This window comes from Arachis hypogaea, chromosome 11, assembly GCF_003086295.3.
Source record: "Arachis hypogaea cultivar Tifrunner chromosome 11, arahy.Tifrunner.gnm2.J5K5, whole genome shotgun sequence".
In the NCBI taxonomy this organism is placed as follows: domain Eukaryota; kingdom Viridiplantae; phylum Streptophyta; class Magnoliopsida; order Fabales; family Fabaceae; genus Arachis; species Arachis hypogaea.
In genome coordinates, this window is record NC_092046.1 from 5,915,641 (window position 1) to 5,938,517 (window position 22,877).

The following is a 22,877-nucleotide window of genomic DNA, read 5'->3' on the forward strand; positions in this document are numbered from 1 at the left end:
TTTCTCACTCCAAACATGTGCACCATACACCAAACAGACAGCACATTTAAAATTATTTTTTGTCAGCACACCTTCAACGCACAACCACCCATCCCCTTTATAGCAGTTCGAACGTTCAAATAATAAATTATCCCACATTAACAATAAACCGCCAGAGGCACCAACTGATTCCACAAAATCCCAACCCACCGTATCACACCAACTGATTCAACTCTTTCACCATACTCAACTTTCCATACCCTCCTAGGCCTCTAACATTCCAACAACTATAAATCATTTAATAGAATTTCTACACACCTTGTTATGTTGTTTGGGCCTGCTCCTCCTAGCTTTCTCCTTTTGTTTTGCCATCTTTCTTTTTGCTGTGATAGCTTCATTTTGACTCTGTAGAATCGCCATAATATCTTCTTCATCGTCATAAAAAACCGCACCTGACTCCACTGCTAGCTTCCATGTTTCCTTATTTTCTACTGACTGTCCTGTCTGTGTATCCCTCTGATTAGAATCTGGTATTTCGCTTTCAATTTCTGTCTCAAATCCAGCATCCTCTGTAGTCCGGTCATTCACATCGTCTTGACCCACACCTTCATCTTCCCCTTCTATCTCTTCCAAATAGTTTACCTTTTCGTTATTGTCTTGAACCAACATGTGTTGATCTCCATCTTCAGCTCGGGCCCTCGGTTCATCAACAAACCCCTCCACTTCCGGTTCGTCGCCAAGGTCACCCCTCATTTTTCGTGCCACCTTAATCACTCCTTTGCCGTTGCACTGTACCGGACCATGGCTCCCTTCCTCTGCTTCCACGCCAGACCCACCACCTGCGCCTCTCATTACCGCACCGGGACGTGAGTATCCTTCTTCATGCGCGTCGCAGTAAGCCTCTCCGTTCGCTGAAGGATTCATCACGTAGCATTCCTCGTAGATTGCTTTCGTGATTGAGCCACATTGCTTCTTGCCAGACCCGGATTCGCCAGGACGCAGTCGACCCGGCCCAGCCTCACGTCCGTGTTCCTGTTGGAGCTGTCCCAAGCGTCCGCTGGATCCTTGCTCCTAAACTCCACCCAGCAGCCTCCCAAGCCCACACTCTTGCATAGGCCCAACATTTAGTTGCCCCAAATAATGACTAGGTTTGTTGGATACCTTGTGGGCCTCCCTCTTTAGTGTATTCACATTCATCGCATTCCCACCGTGTGGATTTGTCACTAAATATTTGGCCCCACTTCTTTTTCCATAGCATATCTATGTCACAGTTTTCTCTGATCCATCCTCGAAGCAATCATCAGATCCTTCTAAATCAGCCATGTCATTACTCCCATTCATTTTGAATGGATCCGTCATCCTCTGCCTCTTCAATGCCATTAAATAACCTTGATTGCATTCATTCAAAAAAATATCGGTTATGACCATTGTACCCCTATTTTCATCACCGTCATTAGTTCGTGTCCTGACTAGGTCAGCCGCCGGATCCCACACCGCCGCTGTCGACACCATTTCGCCTGCAGGTGTGCTATCGTTGACACATATTGACTTTACGCTTGCGTCTTTCAAAAAGCATTCATCTCCAGATATGTCACCTCCTATTTTCTTCACAAATACATCGAATCCACTGGTCCCAATCGTGATGTGGATCCTTTCCTTGATCACATCAAAGACGCAGGTATCGATTAACACACGGCCAACACTGAAGGATAAGGCAGACTTCGTCACATCATCATACTTGACTACTTCTCCCCATAAGCCGCCTATCGTACTGAACGTCTCCACTGACCAAACATGTAAAGGCACCCCATGACATTCTAACCAAACTCTCCTAGTCTCATTACGTTCGGACTCTTCTCATCTCCAAACACTGTAAAAGAATTGTAAGAAACCATTCATTTTGAATGTAAACGCTTCCTCCGCATTCTTCACAGAATCAAACACTAGTATGGCTTTGTATGCTCCAAGCTCCCTGACTTCAACAATGTGAGAAAAGTTCTTGACGATTGCTCTTCGTAGCGATTTGAAGTTGATGGGTCTTGTGGTTTCCTTACTAAACTCCTCAACAGCCAATCAAAATTCTCTTTTGCTACTGGCACTTCAACCTTCTTCGTCCAACCATTGTCTTGGCTTTCCTTGGCGGGTTTTATCTTCTTAGCTTCTTCGACTCTTGTAGAACTTTCACCCTTATGAAGTTGCCTACTCCCCACCTCAGTTCTTTCACGGTCTCCCTTCCGTATCCCGGTGTTCTCCTCTCCCATCATCCTTCTGTACTTGGCTTCACCTACATAGATAACCTTTCCCCTTATTCTTGTATGATGCATTTCAGTTATGGCCTTCATCGCTCCTCTTTTTGTTGTATATCGTATAAAAGCAAACATATACACAATTTCATTTTTCAGCTTCCGAACCAGATAGATGTCATTGATTCGTCCTGTCCAATGGAACAAGTGAAATAATTCCTTCTTCGATATATCATTCGACAGATTGTTGACAAAAATGGAGAAAGACACGTTTTCCAATCGTTGGTACTCTTCTCGATTCCAAATCTTAGGATCCCTTTCCTGTAAATTCCTAGTTCTACCCGCTCAATGTTTCCTCCTCTCTCTTTCTCTCTCTAGAACCATTCTCTCTCTTACAAACTCCTATTGGTATGCGAAAAGTTTGTTAAATTCTTATAATAACTTGTATTACTATCTCTGATGATCCAAAGTTTGTTATAATAACTTATACTCAATTATATTTGAGTTAGTGTCATTTACTAATTTATAATTATTTTACAGCATTTTTCTCTTAAAGAAAATTTTTGTCTCCTTGATTTAGTAAAGTCTTAGTACTTTAAATATGCATAATAAAAAAAATTTAATTTTGATACATTATTAGTATAAAGTAGTTTTATACGTACATCAAATTATATAATATTACATTAGTATAAATTACTATCTTTTATATTGTCTACATAAATATTCATCTAAAAGAATAGATGTGATTATATGACTGTATACAATATTTTATACTATCAGTACATCAAAATTAAACTTTAATAAAAATTGTAAAGTTTTTTAATTACTACTTTTGAAAATTAAAGTTTTATTAGGATAATATTTGTTAAGGTATTTAATATAAAACATTTATTAAAGATTTAAAATTTTTAATATTTTTGTAGTGCATTTATTAAAAAAATTTAAAAATTCATATTTATCTTTGAGTAACATTATCAAATATCTTATTAGTAAGAAGAATACTCTAAAATTAAATTATTTAAACGTAAAGTTTTATATTCTTAATATGGATGTTATTAAAAATCACAAAGTTATAATTTCAATATGTCCATATTACGAGAAAATTGTTCCAAGAAACTAGTGTTATCGAGACGAAAATGATTATTTGCTCCATTGCAAAGAGAGCTTCTTCCATGTCTACAAATTAATTGTACTATTCCAACAAACATATCTACCACGTTGCACTTTTTCCAAACACAACTTTTACAAAGATTAAAGATGATGGGGAAGTGAGTCCATAATGACTCTATTTAATTTGTTCTATTGCTAAAATTAAATTAAAAAATATGTATTTTTAGTACACATGATCAATTTATATTATTTGTAAAATATTTTATGTTTTTTTTTGTTATATATAAAATAAATACATTAAAATTCAAAATTTTTTACATTTTTAATAAAAAATTTTAATATACAATTTTAACATATACTTTTAAAACACAAAATAAATAAATCCGATCTTAAATAAAATACCTGCCTTGTTCTTGAATTTGTTGCCAATAATGGAGATGCTATAACTTCAATTCTCTCCATATTGTACGTGCTCTAAAGAATAGAGTGGTAGCAGTAACAAATTAAATTAAATGGGTCAAATGGTTAACTTTTTCATTTATTTAATTAAATTTTAGGAGTTTAAATTTTATTTTGTATATGTAATAATAATTTATTAACTAATAATAAATTTTTTTACGAAACTTAAATTCACAACAACTTAGTCTTTAATTTATCAAACTAGAAAATATAAAAAAAAATTAGCTAATATATATTTTTAGGATATATAAAAATTAAAATTACTATTAATAAAAAAATTTAAATATTTTATTTCAGTAAATGTATAATAATTGTATTGAAAGTCAAAACTCAAAATTTCAATTTTCTATAATAAATTTTTTTATTAATAATTTTAATACATGTCTTAGTTAGTTAAATCCCAAAAAAAAAAGTAGTAGTACCAGTGTACCAGTACAAGAAGTCTTCCATGTATTAAATGAAGTTGTAGTACAATCTTAAAAATTGTCTCAATTATTGTCTCAGGGAGCGACATATAATAAATGTCTTCACAATTCTTCTGCTACTTTTGAGGTTTTTTATTTGAATTGTTGTTTTAAGGTTAAGTTATTCTTGTATGTGTGCTATAATATACAGCATTGTATTTTGGTTTCCACTTTTTGGAACACCTTACTAATGGGAAAAAGAAGTTATTATTGTTCTACGTTATTTTGTATTACATGATAGCCCCACAAAATAAAATTAAAAAAAGAAAATCGGAAGTAGCTACAATTATTATTATAAAGAATGAGGAAAAATTAATTTGATAAAAATCTATCTTTTAGAGTTTAAAGTTGGAAGTCTAATATGCACGGAAAATAGTATAAACTTAATTTTATTGCACCTCTAAACATCCGTTATAAAATAATTATTTTAGGATAAATTATATGCAAATCAATATAATCTAAATAAAATATATCTTTTCCCAAAGAAAATATAAAAAAAAACGTTATTAAAAGAAATATTATTCACAACTAATAACAAACAATAATGATGATAACCATAACAATGATAATATGTTGGACGACGATAACAACAATAATAATTTCAGTAGCAGTAGAGATACTAAAAATAGTAGTAATAACAGCAGCAGCAGTGATAATAAATTAATAATAATAACAAAGTATAAATAAATAAATTAAGAAACTAATAAATAATATCGGTACTCTATATATTATATATAATAAAAATATATGGAATAAGATTTGGTGTAATTTTTTTCCTAAAATACATTTTTTTATCGAAGATAAGGAAAGTTGAACCTGCGACCTCTTAGATAAGTATAGAGAAACTATATCATTTGAATTATAGCTCGTTGGCTTCTTTAAAATACATTTCATTATATATAATGGATACTTCTATATTATATATACTTAAATTGGAATATGGAAATGGTTATATATAATTTTCTTTTCTAAAATATCATTTATTATATATAATCCATAATTTTTTTTGTTATTTTTAATATTTTAATCCAAAATATTTTTAATTAAATTATAAATCACTTATCAGTTATCATTTTAATTAATTATACTTTTATTACTTGTATATATTTAATAAATAAAAAAATAAACCAATAATATATTAGAGCGTATTAATACACTAATAATATAGATAAAAAAATGCACAATATAGATAAAAAAAATTCACAAATTTGTAAAAAAAAAAAAAAATTTATATTTAACGGATGTGTCTACATATTCTCGAGTGCAATGATGAAACAAAACCAATGTAATGCTTCTAAAAAATCAAAATGCTTATGTTAGATGGATTTTACTAATTATTTTAAATTGATCAAATTTGTTAAATTTTGTTTTATATATATAAACAGAACAATTGAAAAAAGGAATAAGAAGAGAAACTAACAAAAGAGGATAATAACGTTACGTTGAAATGAAAGGGAGAAAAGAGACAAAACCGGTAAGAAAAGAAATGAACCAAAAAAGCAAAGCAGAATCTACCAAGAGAAAAAGTTTTGTTTTGCCAAAACTGTTATAGTTACAAAAAAAATTAATTATTAAATTAGTTATTATGTATTTGTATTAGTTATATAAATACATATTATTTAATTAATTTTTAATATATATTTTATATTAATAACTAATTTAATAATTAATTTTTAGTATATATCTAAATAGTTGTTGTTTTGATATTTTTTTTTATAGATAACAATAAAACAAAAGACAGAAATTCAGGAAGGAGAATAGAAAAATGAGAGAAAGAAATTGAAAAATCAAAAGAAAAGATGTAGTGACGAAGGTAAAAGATGATTGTGTATTGCAGTTTTTAACCAAAATAATTGAGTTGTGAATGAGTAATTAGACTTATTAGTCTTAATCCTAAAACTAAATGCAAGAATGGTTTCGATTTTGTAGTAAATGCAACAATTTTATTTTTATTCCCTTTTATTTTATTTTATTTTATTCTTTTACATTTTGAAAGGGATTAAAGAAATGAGTTGGGTTTTGGATTTTAACAAAAATGTTCACAATAATTAAGTTAAGGCTCTTGCTAGTTAATAATACCCAATAAGAAAAAAAAAAAAAGTAACTTTTAATGTATTTAATATTTTCAACAAAAAAAAAAGTATTTTTCATCTTATTTATAAGTTATGATGTATGAGACTGACACGGACATGGGACACGACACGACATGAGATACACTGATACGCGAATTTTAAAATCTTCAAGAGTTAGATAAAATATTAGAGGAAGGTAAAAAATATTTACACAATAAAATAATAATAAAAATAAAATTTTAAAGAGGACTAAACTAAAATTTACATATAAAATATTAAAATTAAGGGGTCATTGTCCCCTTTTTTCTATATAGCTCCGCTCCTGAAAATCTTATAAGACACGGGACACGCATACATATAAAATATAAATTAATTTTTTTAATTATTTTTAATGTCTTATTTTAATTATATTAAGTATTTAAAATATTTTTTGTTTTAATAAATAATAATATATATTATATCTAAATTTATTTCAAAAATATATGTTAAGAATAAAATTGGACACGCTGACACGTAATGGTATTTAGGTGTGTCCAAATGTATCCAAAGAAGAATTTTTTATTTTTTATTAAGATACAGTTACGACATAGAAGACACACGCATATCAAACAAGTGTCAGTGAGTATCGTATCCGAAATATATCCAACACGCATACACGGTAACTCAACAAAGTATTCATACTTCATAGTTTATATAAGTGATAAACAAGAAACAAAAATAAAATAATAATAATATTCAATCATTAACAAAAATATCAATCTAATTAATATACAAATATCCTAATATATTCTCAGCATAGTTGATTATGATTGCAAAACACAATCGCATTTTGTGGGTCTTGTGAGTTGTGAGTCATAGCTTTCCACGAATTTTCAATCTCTAGATGTCTGGAAAGTGTAGGTAAATTTCCTAAGATAGTCAAAATGGTCTCTTCCATCCATTACAAAAAAGCCAGCATGCATGAATAATTTTCCTTTTTCTGATTTGGGAGTGTTGAAGATGCAATAACCTTTGACAATTGACACCTAGTAGGTCAACATATGAAAACAAATTTTAATTTCATATAATCCTTGTTAATCTTTCAGCTAACTTAAACAAAATTATCTCAAAGCATGACAAAAATTATCATATTATCAAATAAGTATTTTTAATGGTTTTTGAATTTTGAATCATACACACAAAAAAAAAAAAAAAAATCATTTCTGTCTCAAACTAAATTAATCAAACTTTTAGTAATAGTGTCCATACCATAGTTTCATGAAATTAAGAAAAACTAGTTCAAACTTCAAAGCCATTTTCTATTCTTAATTTGTATAAAAATTGTCAATACTATAGTCATGAATCTTTGATCGTTTGTGAACACACTTGGCTCACGAAACCGCGTTAGAGACACCAAATCCAGTTAGACCCATGGACCTTTTTTGAGTTTTGAATGCATTTTCAACCTTCTTCTCTTTTTTTTTTTTTAAAATTTTTTAAAGTGATATACTATTAATTTATCTATTTCTCTTTTAGTGACTAACTTTTTTTAAATAATACTAATTTATCAAGTTTTTTTTATATTAAAATCTAATTTATCTAATATAAATTTTTTTATGTACCTATTTAAAGATCACAGGTAGGATATAACTAGCAGGACTTTACTTAAGAAAATAATAATAAAAAAAACTAAGGAGTGCAGGCCTTAGGCTTTTATTTGTATGCCTGATTGTACAAAAATATTTATATAAATATTTAATTATAGAATATCATTTTAATTGGATGATGATAGTATAAAATTGTTTTATCAAAACTAAATTCAAGATATTATATACACAAGAGTTTGATTATTATGTATTGATTACAATAAATAATCTAACTAAACTTGTTCAAAACGACAATACATACTTTAATGTTTGGTTGAAAAGGAAAACAACTACTTATGACCAAAGAAAAAACAGTGTTTGTAACAAATTTTGTTTTGACAAAAACAGGTTTAATAATAATAATAATAATAATAATAATAATAAGAGTAAAGTGATAAATAAATTCTTAAAGATTTATATTTCAGACAGATTAATCCTTAAAAAAATACCAATAAAATTTTCTAATATAACAAACATAAATAAGTTAGTTCAAATTAAGACCTTCTACCTTAATTATAGAGATTAATTTAAAGGTAGTGTGTACACATCTGACATCTTGAAAAATTTTATTGGTAATTTTTTTTTCTTTAAAGACTAATATGTCAAAGTATAAATTTTCAGGGATTTATTTATCACTTTACTCTAATAATAATAGTAGTAGTAGTATTAAATTATTAATATTAATATTAGTAGCCTTATTAAGCTTATTCTGATTTCTGCAAATGAAGAAAACAAAGAAAGTCCCCATTATTTTACATAATAATAATAATAATGTTGGACACCAACAACATCATAAGAAGACTCATCATCATGCTTCTTTGCTGACAAATTTTAAGTCTGCTGTGATGAAATGTGCAAGTTTTTTTGCATTGTTTCTTTCTGGAAAAAGAAACACACAAGAATCAAAGGTTGTTGAAGACAGAAAGAGTACAAACAAAGTCAGAGGAGCATCATGTGAGTTTTTAGTCCATTTTTATAGTTCATGGTTTTTGAAAGTCTTCCTTATAAGTGCTGTTGAGCTTTAAAGCATGTTAAACCGGTGTCAAACATGCCTAAACTTTTATGTAATGAAAAAATTAGATTCAAAGAATCATAAATGCTTCTTTTGTAGATGATCTTAGTAAACTGTAATGGTTTATGCAAAATTAAGGTTTTTGGTTGAAATTATGCAGCTTCATCTGATTTATCATCTGATAGCAACAAGAGTTCATCCTCAAAATTGAAGTTTTCACATTCCTATGGATCATCTAGCACTTCAAATACTCAGCTTGGAACTGCAGGGAACTTCTCCTTTGAAGAAATCTACAAGGCAACAGCAAAATTCTCTGCAGCTAATAAGATTGGGGAAGGTGCCTTTGGAACTGTTTATAAGGGAAAGCTTACTGATGGAACTCTTGTGGCCGCAAAGCGCGCCAACAAGGTATCCCATAATCTATGCTTTGTTATTGCGCCTTATCATGTATCATGTCTGCTGTGATCATTCACAAAGAAAGTTTTACAAAAGTTTAGTTTTTAAGAAAGACAATGATCATGTGGTGTTTTTTGTTGACAGGATGTAGAAAACAAGAACTTAGCTGAGTTCAAAAATGAAGTATCCACTTTGTCAAAGATTGAGCATCTCAATCTTGTGAGGCTGTATGGATATTTGGAGCATGCAGATGAAAAGATTATTGTTGTTGAATATGTTAATAATGGATCACTCCGGGAACATCTAGATGGTAAGTGATTGTTCTTTTATCTGTCACTTTTCGATACATCTTTCGAACAATGTATCTGATATCGCAAATTGAGAATTGTTAATGCAGGTACAAGGGGTGATGGGCTAGAAATTGGTGAGCGTTTAGACATAGCAATTGATATAGCTCATGCAGTTACTTACCTTCATATGTACACAGGTATGTTATCATATAGAATTTGGTTAGATACAAGGAAATTTTCTAACTAATTTGAGTTTCTGCAATGCATGTTCAAGGAAAACATTACAACTCCTTAAATAGTCTTGTTTGTTCTTTTAGAATGTGTTTAGTACATGTTTCAGGACAGAAAATACAGAGATACTGAGATAGAAAAAACAGTTACAGAATATGAGAATGCCATTTGAAAGAGCTAAATCTCTCTGTTATCTTGTTTGATAGATCATCCAATTATTCATAGAGACATCAAAGCATCAAACATCTTACTTACTGACAAACTAAGGGCTAAAGTGGCCGACTTTGGTTTCGCCCGGCTGGCTGCTGAAGACCCTTCTGCAACCCATGTTTCAACACAACTTAAAGGAACAGCAGGCTACATTGATCCTGATTACATGAGATCTTACAAGCTTTCTGAGAAGAGTGATGTGTATTCCTTCGGCGTGTTGCTTGTTGAGATGGTTACCGGACGACATCCAGTTGAGCCGAGGAGACCCCTCAGTGAGAGAGTTACAATTAAATGGGTAAGGAACTAAGCATGACAAGTATGTTATAAACATTCACTTTGTTATGTTAAGTTTAATTTATCAAGTGTACTAAAATATTTGAATTCTAGTGATTAAGCATTTGAAAGAATTTTGATTGTGTCAATTCTTAAAGACTATGCTGTTGTGATAGTTTTAAACTGTGTATTTCAGCAAAATTAGAAGAATTAAAGTGAGTTCTGTGTAGCATCAGAGTTAATGAATTATTCACTAATGGATATGATATGATATGATATCACAGACTCATAGCTTTGATTCAGATTTGATTTCATTCTAGTTATGAAATGTTAAACTGCCTTATGAATCATTTTTATCTCTGACAAACTTTTTAACTTCTGTTTTCAAGTGTACAATTGAAGATCATATCTAAGAACCCCCATGACATAGATAGGTCTTGCTTCATAACATTTGATAGGTGAGGATGTGCCAGATTTGGAAAAATAAGTTATGTTTTTTGCTATATTCCTGAAAAGAAGAAGAAGAAAAAAGTTTCTAGGTATCCAGTATACTACATAATTTTTTTATGAAGGAATTCAATAATTGTTAAACTTGGTACATTAACTTCAATAATTGTTTGATTGTATCTTCAATCATAACCAGATAATTTCACATGTATCAAATTAGAAAAGTAATTTAGATCTATACACAACAACAAAACCTTATACCACTAGGTGGGATCCGTTACAAATATCAAACGAGACTATTGGGTACTATCATATATCATGTTTGCAGTGAGACAATTTACACACAAATCTTCTTTGACTGCCTCATGTATAGTCTTTTTTGGTCTTCTTTTACCTTTTGCCACTTGTCTATCTTTAATTCCCGCTTCTATTTTCTTTCTTTTTTATATCCTCATTTCTTATTTTATCCAGTGTTTGACCACTCATCTGTGCCATACTAAGCTTATCCCCATGACATACTTGTCACTTTGAGCAGTTCGCTTGAATCCTATGTTTTACATCCTCTTCGATTTCTTTATTGTCCTGTATAATATTTCAAAATACTTGAAATTTTTTTACATGTGGTAGGATACTTTTCCCCATTTTCATCTATAATGTTAAATATTCCTTTTTAAAGGAGATCAGCTTGCCAATGAATTTATGATCAGAAAAAAAGGCACAATTTGCATGTATGCAGGCACTGCAGATGCTGAAACAGGGAGAAGTTGTGATCGCCATGGATCCGAGGCTGCGAAGAAGTACGGCCTCGAAAAAGGCCGTAGAGAAGGTTCTAAAGCTAGCTCACCAGTGCCTTGCACCTTCAAGACAATCAAGGCCAACCATGAAGACATGTGCTGAGGTTTTATGGGGTATCCGGAAAGATTTTAGAGACAAAACATCTTCTCATCTTAGCCATGATTCTCACCATTCTGCTAAGTATCCTCATAGAGATGCCAAGAATGACAGGCATAAGTTATTTGATATTGAAGGTGACAATGACCGTAAATTTGTATCTGCATAGTTAAATTTGTTCATTGATTGTTCAGATGGTGAACACAATACTAATATTGTTCTTACATGTTCTTTGATTGATGAAATGAAATCATGAAGTATGTGGTTTATAGCTTGACTTTTAAGTTTTTTTTTTCTACATATGAGTATTATATAAGTTATTTTTTTTTTACTAAAATTAGGAGTGAGACTTGAGACCTCTAGGAAAGAATGGAAAGATTATGTCATTTGAGCTATAACTTGTCGACATTGCATAAGTTATGTTGTGGATTGAGAAATTGTAAAGGCAATTGTAGTAATTAATCAGGGACAATTTATTTATTGGCTTCAATGTGATAGCAAGTTATCTTCTGAGGAGTCATGGATATATTTGTATGTCTTGCTCAGAAATTATGAGGTGAAATTTTTTATAGATAAATTTGATATTTGAATATGTACCAAATTTACTTTTTTGTTTAAAGAAAAAAAAATATATGTTATGTATGTGTTAAAAGTGTCAATTATCAAAATATATTGATAATTATTAATGCATAGCAATATTACATGATCAGTATAATTTATTATTTTTTAGTAATATTTAATCTATAATATTTAAAAGTATTGTTAAAAAATAAAAATATAAACTTAGATGATTTAAACTGAAATTAGTAAATTATTAACTAAAATACTAACAAATATAAATTAAAATTACTAGTTTTTAGGACTTTCTCATATAACAAAATTGTTCGTAGAAAAACATATTTTCAAAAACACATATTTTTTGCTAAAACAAATTCAGCATTATATATTAAATACTCTTGATATTTGTAAAAAAATAGTTATTAATTGATTGTATATTTATATTCTTTTAATTAACAAAATAAATAATATGTATTAGTTAGTAAAATTAAAAAAAATTTGCTTACAAAAATGTGTTATTAAATCAAGAGTAAAGTATAGTTTTTGTCCCTAACATTTGGGGTAAATTCTATTTGTGTCCCTAACGTTTAAATCGTCCTATTTGTATCCCTAACATTTGTAAAAGTGATTCAATGTTACACATCATGAGCACTTTAGTTTGAGTTTTAAAAATCTCTTCTTGAAGTTAGAATACAAATGTCTGTGATAGAATCGATGATCTACCCCGAAAAATAGCTCATCAAATGTTGAAACTAATTCCTACAACATTTACATAATTCACTCTTTTAGGGACATAATTGAATCTAAACACAAATAGTGGGTATAATATTAAAATTGAACACATCCAAATGAGACCTAATTGAGAATGAATATATCAAAGTGAATAATTAAAAAATATAATCTGATTTGTTAGTATAATTGATAGTAGGATAACATTGAATAACTTTTATAAACGTTAAGGATATAAATAGGACGAACGTTAGGGACATAAATAGGACTTATCCCAAACATTGGGGATAAAAACAATACTTTACTCTTAAATCAATTATTATATAAAATATAAAAATATATGTATTATTTTATACACTTTTAATATATTTTATGTAACATATGTTTTATGCAGTGATTTATTTGGTGGCTAATTAAAAATATTTGGTTAAAAAACGAAAATGCTATATACATATAAAAAGTTAGTTGTCAAATTAACTCTTATATATTTACAGTAAAGTATTAAATTGATCTTTTACGTGATGGTGTAATTCTATTTTGGTATTTAAAATTTAAAATGTTTTATTTAAATCCAAAAAAGTTTAATTGTGAAGTCAAAATTAAATAATTAACTGAATGTCTTACATGACATCACTACATAGAACAAAATCGATAATTTAAAGAATAAGTCTAAGCTCCAGAGGCACAAAATCAATCGTGGATATATTAATAAATTTATTTATCATTCTTCTTACCATTTAAAAAATATTTTTTTATAAAACTAAAGAGAATGATAAATAAATATATTGATACATCCACAGTTAATTTTGTGTCTTTGGAACTTGTATTTGTTCTCTAAATTATCGGCATAATTTTTATATTGTTATGTAGGACATTTCAATAAATATTTAACTTTAATCTTAAGGTAGGATTACATTAAAGCTAAATAAAATTTTTTTGATTCAAATAAGACACTTTAAACTTCAAAGACTAAATTAAAATTACGTCCAAATATAAAAAAATTAATTTAATACTTTATCCATATATTTATATATAAATATACGTATTATTTAATATATATTCTATTTGAGTAATTAATTTGATCGTTGAATTAAAAAATATTAATATGAAAATGATATTACTAGGCATGGGGAAAGTGGCTTACACCAACGTTTCCATCGTCGTCCGTGATATTCAACCGCTGGAAGCATGAACCTTTTCCAAGTTGCTTGCGCTTTCCATGCAAAGCTGCCACGTGTCCTCCTACATACCGTTCCATAACTATCTGAGTTAGAGTTGATTATTTTGCTTCGATTTGAGTTTTCTCTTGTTTCTAATTTGGCCATGATCCCAATGCCAAATCCAAATCACAATCATCCCATGTGACACACACACACACACTTTTGCTTAATTGCTTCATTCAAACTCTCTTCATTCATTCAAAATCCCAATATCCCATCTAACCCAGATATTTTCTTTATATATCTTCGTGTCTTTTTCCACTTTATCTGTCTCGTTTCAAAGTATCATTTGCTATATGATCTCTTTGATTCTCTTTTGTGGCCTCAAATATCTTCCACACCCAGATTTTCTTTCACATTATTATTAATTAATCTCTTCATTTTCCCACTTGTCCATTTCTTCAATCCTTTAGTGCTCTGAAATTGGAGGTAGTGGTAGACTGGTACTGTTCTCTCACTTTGATTCATTCTGTGTAAAGTTTCATTCTTTATCACAATTTGATTAATGGGGTGGTGGAAACTTTCAATTTTCTGATGTTACTTTACTTTTATGACAGGAGAAAGAAAAAAAAAAAGACTAGGAATTTGAAATGGCTGATGATAAGGTTGAGTCTAATGGGAGTGGCAAAGATGGTGTTTCTGATATTGTTTCTGCAGCAAAGGTTGCTGCAGTGGCACATCCATTAGCTGAAAAAGCTGAAGAGATTGCTTCCAATATCAGTTACCATGCTCAGTTCAGTCCTCATTTTTCCCCTCTCAAGTTTGAGCTAGAGCAAGCTTACTATGCCACTGCTGAGAGTGTTCGAGATCGTCTCATAAGGGTAAGATTATGATGCACAAATACTTCATTTTTTTATTCTATGTGGATATGCATCAAATACTATTGGCAAAAACTTTTGAACTTGTGTGACTGATTTTTTGTATACTTGTCATGTATTGTACTATGTTGTACTCGATACTCTGAATTTGTATTTCTGCAACATTCTTGGAATTTGGATGTCTATATTGTTATGGTAGTCTATAGTGTGTCATTCATAGAGTAAAGTATGATCTTCCTATGTGCTATTCATATTCATATACTTAATGACAAAAAATTAATGATTGCTCATATATGTATCTTAGTAGTAATTTTGGTCAACTTCATATTAAAAGGTAGATACTTCTGTGTGTGCCCATGCATGTGTAAGTGAATTTGTGGACCTGATTTGAAATCTCAATTCAGTAGTTTACTTTATTTTTCTCCATGTGAAAGCTCATTTCAGCGCATGAATCAAGGTTGAAGGGGAAAGTTGTGAAGCATGTCTTTGGAATTCATGTCTGATAAAAGCTCCAACAATAAGGCTATTTAAATTTTGACATAAATAAAATGAAAGCAATGCATTTTCAACTTTTGTAATCATTTTGTTCTTTGACTTCTTTCTTCATGCTGATATGGTTATATGACTTGTATCATTTGTTGGGGTAGTAGTAATGTTCTTATTGCTAATCAATGGAAATTATTTCAGCAATGGAATGAAACATACCTTCATTTTCACAAAGTTGATCCCAAGCAAACTTACTACCTGTCAATGGAGTTCCTTCAAGGCCGAGCTTTGACCAATGCCATTGGAAATCTGAATGTCCAAGATGCATATGCTGATGCTTTGCGCAAATTTGGACTCAAGCTTGAAGAAATCACAGAGCAGGTAATTGAATATTCCAACCTGTAATTGAAATATTTCTCTAGAACAACTATCTCAATTCATGGAAAAATATTTTATTTCCAACCAAGTGTCTAGGACAAACTCTCCTAAAAGCACCAGAAGCTCACTTTAACGCCGTAACTCTATTGAACCCTTTGCTGCATAGTGATTGAAAGAGGGCTTGGTATCATCCAAAGGACCGACTCACCTAAAATGTGAAGTTCTTAGGTGGTGGTACATGAATGCTTTTACATCTCTAGCATCAATAATTTACTGATAAAAGGAAAGAGAAATGACTTATGGGAAAGAACTCTTTTTCTTTTCAAGGAAACATCTCGGTTAATGAAAAATTGTGCAAATATGAAGCAAATGTGTTGAAAAGCTCGAAAGAATACGTGCACATATGGAGAGAGTGAGGTTATAGACTTATAGTCTAACTTATTGTTGTAAGGCTCTGCCTATTGTGTGCTTTGTTGCAAGTCTTTACATAGTTGGCCCCAAACTTGGGTAAAAGAAGAGAGTTGTGTTAGTTCATCACCAAGCAATGTAAAACTTTGTCAGATCCTCATGACAAATATTGATGATCTATTACTTGAATAGCAGATTCATCACAAACATATTTTATGTGATTCAAATGGATTTTGTTTCTCACTAACCTTTAATTTCCATTGAATACTTGTGAAAATTCAACTCCCAAAACGCATACTTCATGTCAATGAGTGAGTTTGACATCTAGTTTATAAAAACTGATTGTTGGTTCTTTCAAATTTTAATGTGATAATGACTGAACATGAACAATTGCAGGAGAAGGATGCTGCACTAGGAAATGGTGGTCTCGGTAGGCTTGCTTCATGTTTTCTGGATTCAATGGCAACACTAAATTTACCTTCTTGGGGGTATGGTTTGAGATATCGATACGGGCTATTTAAGCAGAGAATCACCAGGGAAGGCCAGGAGGAAGTTGCAGAGGACTGGCTTGAGGTTTGATTTGTCCCCTTTCTTTTCTTAAAACTATGGAAATATTTTATTTATTTCATGGGATACTGATGCATAGAATGATTTAAACCGGAGCAGAAATTTAGCCCGTGGGAAGTTGTGAGGCATGACATTTTGTACCCTATTAGATTCTTCGGTCATGTTGAGGTTAATCCTAATGGAAGGTAAGTGAAAATCACTAACTACTCTATGAAATCTGTTGTAAATTTTTGTTATAATTTTAATTCACATAAAAAAATAAAGCTTTTCTTTGTTTAGTTTAAATATTATGAAATAGAAGTATTTACACTTGGATATGGATGTCAGTCGAAAATGGGTTGGAGGAGAGGTTGTGCAAGCACTGGCTTATGACGTGCCAATTCCAGGATACCAAACCAAAAACACCAACAGTCTTCGCCTCTGGGAAGCAAAAGCATGTGCTGAAGATTTTAATTTATTTTTATTTAATGATGGACAACATGAATCTGCTTCTATGCTTCACTCGCGAGCTCAACAGGTTGGTATTAGTGAAATTTTATTTTTTTAATTGTCAAACCAAGTTATTTTGTAGGGATGAATGAATGATTAACAATAATTGTGAGTGGCTATTTCTCTGGGTCATTAATCATAGTTTCACAGTTAGCTTTTTACTTGCAACAATATTGTTATAGTTAGAAGAATGAAATACATAGAGATAAGCTTGCCTTTGCCATTACAAGATATTAGAACAAATCATCTTTAACTTGGTTATCTTTACAACCCCCTATTATCCTCTCCCCTTTGCCACTGGGATTGGCAGTCTTATATTTAAATATGTATATGTAGATTTGTGCGGTTTTATATCCCGGTGATGCCACGGAAGATGGAAAACTTTTACGGCTGAAGCAGCAGTTCTTTCTCTGCAGTGCTTCACTCCAAGTAAGTTAAAAAAGTTTCCTTTTCCTTTTTTCAAATTTTCTTTAATATATTTGTGCTACCTTCTGGTAGAAAGTTAGGATTAAACCCTTTGATGGTGTCACTGTCAGTGGGAGCCACAGGATCATATATATTGCTAGTTTCACATTGTCTTAATTTAAAGCCTTCGGATCATTTTCGTCGAGTCTGAGAGATATATCATTTGATTTCCAATTCACAATCCCCCTGATTTGACCGATGCAAGAAACAAAAATGTCCTAGTTTCTATTGTGGTTTTTCTTTATTAGTGCCTTAGCTAACTACCATATTTGTATTTTAAGAATGCATTTCTGGTTTCTTTACCTTGTTCATTTGACATGTCAGTCTTACTATTTCCATTCCCATTTTGGACCTATTACAGGACATAATTGCCCGTTTTAAGGAGCGAAGACAAGGGAAGGGACCATGGAACTGGGCCGAATTTCCAACAAAGGTTGCTGTACAATTGAATGATACTCACCCTACCCTTGCAATACCTGAGCTGATGCGATTACTTGTGGATGATGAAGGACTTGGATGGGATGAAGCATGGGATGTGACATCAAAGTCAGTAAATTATAAAATTTCTTGCATGGAATGATGTGTAACTTTTTCTTTCAGCCATGATCAGTTAATGCCTGTAGTGTATTCCTCACTAGTAAAATGTGATGCCATATCTGAACCAGAACGATTGCTTACACTAATCATACTGTCCTACCCGAGGCGCTGGAAAAATGGTCTCAGCCTGTAATGTGGAAACTGCTTCCTCGTCATATGGAAATCATAACCGAAATAGACAAGAGAGTAAGAGCACTTGCCTTGTTTCACTTTGATAAACACTTTGATCTGTTTACAGTTATATTTCAATGTGGAAATGATAAAATGATTTCAGTTCACTGCGATGATAACTTCCACACGGTTCGACCTTGAGAGTGAGCTTTCCAACATGCGCATATTGGATAATAATCCCCAGAAGCCAGTAGTTCGGATGGCTAATTTGTGTGTGGTTTCTTCTCATGCAGTAAGTGGTTCATTTGAAGAAAAAGTCTCATAATTTTTAATGTATCCTTGTATTTGGTCCTTTCATTGATACCCTATCCTTTCATTTACATTCTACAGGACTCTCCAGTTTTTATTTTCTGTGACATTTTTTCATACTTGTGCATTTTATTTCATTTGAAATCTGTTTGCTACTTGGTGCTCAAATCTTGTTAGGTGAATGGCGTTGCCCAGTTACACAGCGACATATTAAAGGCGGAATTATTTGCAAATTATGTCTCTATATGGCCAACAAAGTTCCAAAATAAAACCAATGGCATTACACCTCGAAGATGGCTCCGCTTTTGTAGCCCTGAGCTAAGCAGTATCATCACTAAGTGGTTGAAAACCGATAAATGGGTGACCAATCTGGACTTACTAACAGGTCTTCGACAGGTGAATTTCCGGATGCTTTGTTTCTCAAGATATTCCTGTTATTGCAGCACCCTAACATTCAACTGATGGTTTTATTTTCTCACATTAGTTTGCTGACAATGAAGATCTACAAGCTGAATGGCTTTCTGCAAAGAGGGCCAATAAGCTGCGGTTGGCACAGTACATTCTGCAGGTTACAGGGGAGAGTATTGACCCGGATACGCTATTCGACATTCAAGTCAAGCGTATCCATGAATATAAGAGGCAGCTACTAAACATTCTTGGTGTGATTTATAGATACAAGAAATTGAAGGTATGAGAAACAGCTAACTGATGGAGTTAAATTGTGAAGTGGCCAGTGTTCTAATTTTCCAATCTTTTTACTACACTTTTAACCCATGTTTATAGTGATCATGGTTTCTCACATTCATATTGTAGCACATAGTAGCAGTTTTAATATAGCCATGTAGGAGATTCTATCACTATATTTTCTGAAAGATCCTCAATTCCCTTTGTTGAATGAAAGATAAGATATATACCGAAAACATAGTCCTCATAACTGAACTGTAACAGGAGATGAGCCCCGAAGAACGGAAAAAAACAACTCCCCGCACCGTGATGATTGGAGGAAAGGCATTTGCAACATACACAAATGCTAAAAGAATAGTCAAGCTAGTGAACGATGTTGGTTCTGTCGTAAACACTGATCCTGAGGTCAATAGCTACTTGAAGGTAACTCAATTCTGTATTACTTTTTACTCAAAAATTAAAATAAAAAAGAAATCTGTATTACTTTCTAGATGAAGTTAGTTCCTTTCTTTCTCTCTCGAATTTTTAGGTATGCTTTGTCCATAATTATTGCATGGTACCTATATGGAAGGCATGATAGTGGTTGCTAGTGGATCTAATCTGTTATTTACTATACGAGTCTCGTTTCAGGTTGTGTTTGTTCCGAATTACAATGTGTCCGTGGCGGAGATGCTGATTCCGGGGAGTGAACTATCTCAGCATATTAGCACTGCAGGCATGGAAGCAAGTGGAACAAGCAACATGAAATTTGCTTTGAATGGTTGCCTTATAATAGGCACATTAGATGGAGCCAATGTGGAAATCCGGGAGGAGATTGGTGAAGAAAATTTCTTCCTCTTCGGTGCAACTGCTGAAGAAGTCCCGCAACTGAGGAAGGATAGAGAGAATGGCCTGGTATGCAGTCACAAGCGCCTTTCAAACACTACAAGCTTAGAAATTTCAATTTTTTCATGGAAATAGTTTCGTTGACATGATTTCTGTTTGTGATTTACAGTTCAAACCTGATCCTCGATTCGAAGAGGCAAAGAAGTTCATTCGAAGTGGAGTTTTCGGAAGGTATGACTATAACCCTCTGCTAGAGTCGTTGGAAGGAAATACCGGTTATGGTCGCGGAGATTACTTTCTTGTTGGTCATGACTTCCCAAGCTACATGGATGCTCAAGAAAAAGTAGATAAAGCATATTGGTTAGACTCAATCTCTCTCATGTTTATCACTTTATAGTTCCCTTATATCAATGTGTTAAAACAATGGAACTTGATGAAAGTGTATGTTAGAATTTACATGTGTTTATTTTGCATGCAGTGATAGGAAAAGGTGGCTAAAAATGTCCATTTTAAGCACTGCTGGGAGTGGAAAATTCAGCAGTGACCGTACAATTGCTCAGTATGCAAAGGAAATTTGGAACATTGAAGAGTGCCGTGTGCCATAATTTTCCAGATTGATGGATATGTATCTCATGCATTTTATAGTCTTTGTATAGCACAGAAACAGAACTTATAAAAATAAGTGACGGAAGAAGAAACAATAATTTAATTTACTTTTAAAATAAGAGATTTTAGCACTCTATTCTGTAAGTTATAGCAGTTTTTCTATTTTATTCTTGTGTTCAATGCCTTTAGACCCAATTATGGATCCTTCTATATGCAAATATTTTGTTTAATCTAATATAATATCCTGTTTTTTTCAATTTGTATGTGTGTGTGTGTTGTTTATAATTTTTTTTTGACGGGCTTTGTTTATGAATTTGCTGGGCCAAATTAAGCATTACTTTTCATCTTTATGATAGACTTTATGCAAATATTTCTTTGTTACGCATAAACTCATATTATTGATTAGAACTGCAAGTTATAGTTTGTATTCAGTAGTTTCTTTTTTTTTTTTTTTTTTACACCAAAGATAGGAGACTCGAATCCACAACCTCTTAATTGAGTATGGGGAGATTATGCCATTTGAACTATAACTCATTGGCATAGTTTGTATTCAGTTAACAGTGAACGTTTGTATCTCTCATATCACATTAAATTTGTGTCCAAGGTTATCTATTCCTTTTGTTTAATGGAGTTATCAGTTGAAAATTTTGATATATTTGATTTGAATATCTATTTTTAAAGGTATTCGAGTTAGTTTTATATAATAAAAGTAATATTTTTTAAAATGTCTTTATCTAATTTTCTATTAAAAAATTTTATACTTTGTATAATTTTTATTTTTAATAAAAATATTATTTATTAAAGTAAATCTTATTAAAAATGATATATATTTAAGAGTGTTATCGATATAACCTTTATTTAAAAAAATAATTGAATAAAAAATTTTATTTTTATCTTTAAAAGTTATATTTTATTTTAATTTTATTATTAACACTTAATTCCAATTTTATACTTGACGATTTAGTATTTCAATTATACGCCTAGATTGGACAACATATTATGATTTATGAGTGATGTGACAATCCTATATCGACGTGTTAGTGGGTCTCAAAAATAGACTCGATCATTATTTTGGGTCGGATTCGGATCATAGTTCAGGTCATCTGAATTCGGTTCAGTGATTCGGTCATCATACATAATTAATATTTTGTGTTATTAGTGATGAATTATGACTATTTTTATGTGGAATTTAAGTATTATAAACTTTAATATTTTGTGTTACTAGTCATTATAAGACTATAAGTTAATATTTTATGTTTAAAATACATAAGACTTTAAACTAATATTATGTTATTTGTATTGATTTAAAAAATTGGTGTTATTAGATAATATTATTATTGATTATGATTATGCTTTAATTTTAGAGAATGGTTGATTCTTGTTATATTTTTTTATGTGAATTTTACCATATTAAATAATGGTTGGAGTCTTGAAAATTTGGATATTTTCACATGTTAGCTTACAAGAAGGTATCAAGGTAATGTAATGTTAACGGTCCGATTTTCACCCAATTTTTATCTGGTATAATCGTGGTCTGAAAATGTATAGTTTTCATCGGGTTTAGGGCCAGTTTCGACTCTAACAAATAGACCTGGTATATATTTCGGACGGATCTGGATCATATTAAACCTAGTTTCACCCGACCCATAAACACCCCTATTTTCAAGGATGTAATTGAAATATATTTAAAATTTTAGAAATAAAATTAAAAAAATTAAATATTTGAGTAATTTTTGAACATTTCAAAATTTTACGGACAAAAAATAAAAAATTATATGCTTAAAATACAGTTGAATGAGAACTGATTTGAGATGGTATAGGAATTAAAAGCTTACATTTAAAAATGACATGGCTACAGATATGCATCCAAAATTTATATGAAAAATTTATATTTATTAAGAATTTTTAAATTCGATTTTCATGGA

At 31.1% G+C, this 22,877-nt stretch overlaps 2 protein-coding genes across 3 annotated transcripts; both read left to right on the top strand.

Moving 5' to 3' along the window:
- The first annotated feature begins 8,571 nt into the window (after nt 1–8,571).
- LOC112720874 (calmodulin-binding receptor-like cytoplasmic kinase 2) lies at nt 8,572–11,973 on the top strand. Its single transcript, XM_025771963.2, has 6 exons — nt 8,572–8,906; nt 9,125–9,372; nt 9,505–9,670; nt 9,758–9,847; nt 10,088–10,386; nt 11,548–11,973. The coding sequence occupies exons 1-6, from the start codon at nt 8,675–8,677 to the stop codon at nt 11,869–11,871; spliced, it is 1,359 nt and encodes a 452-aa protein (XP_025627748.1). The 5' UTR covers nt 8,572–8,674; the 3' UTR covers nt 11,872–11,973.
- A 2,103-nt stretch (nt 11,974–14,076) lies between these two features.
- Nucleotides 14,077–21,209, top strand: LOC112720040 (alpha-glucan phosphorylase, H isozyme). Of its 2 annotated transcripts, none has more exons than XM_025770845.3 (16): nt 14,077–14,652; nt 14,767–15,030; nt 15,715–15,894; nt 16,696–16,872; nt 16,966–17,051; nt 17,194–17,383; nt 17,692–17,784; nt 18,182–18,366; nt 18,486–18,603; nt 18,692–18,820; nt 19,015–19,233; nt 19,322–19,525; nt 19,786–19,944; nt 20,152–20,415; nt 20,516–20,706; nt 20,825–21,209. In XM_025770845.3, exons 2-16 carry the CDS (start codon nt 14,800–14,802, stop codon nt 20,949–20,951), a joined length of 2,553 nt encoding a protein of 850 aa, XP_025626630.1. In that variant the 5' UTR covers nt 14,077–14,652; nt 14,767–14,799; the 3' UTR covers nt 20,952–21,209. The 2 variants fall into 2 exon arrangements, with proteins under 2 accessions (XP_025626630.1, XP_072062473.1); XM_072206372.1 differs by having other exon boundaries at nt 14,276–14,682.
- Nucleotides 21,210–22,877: the final 1,668 nt, after the last annotated feature.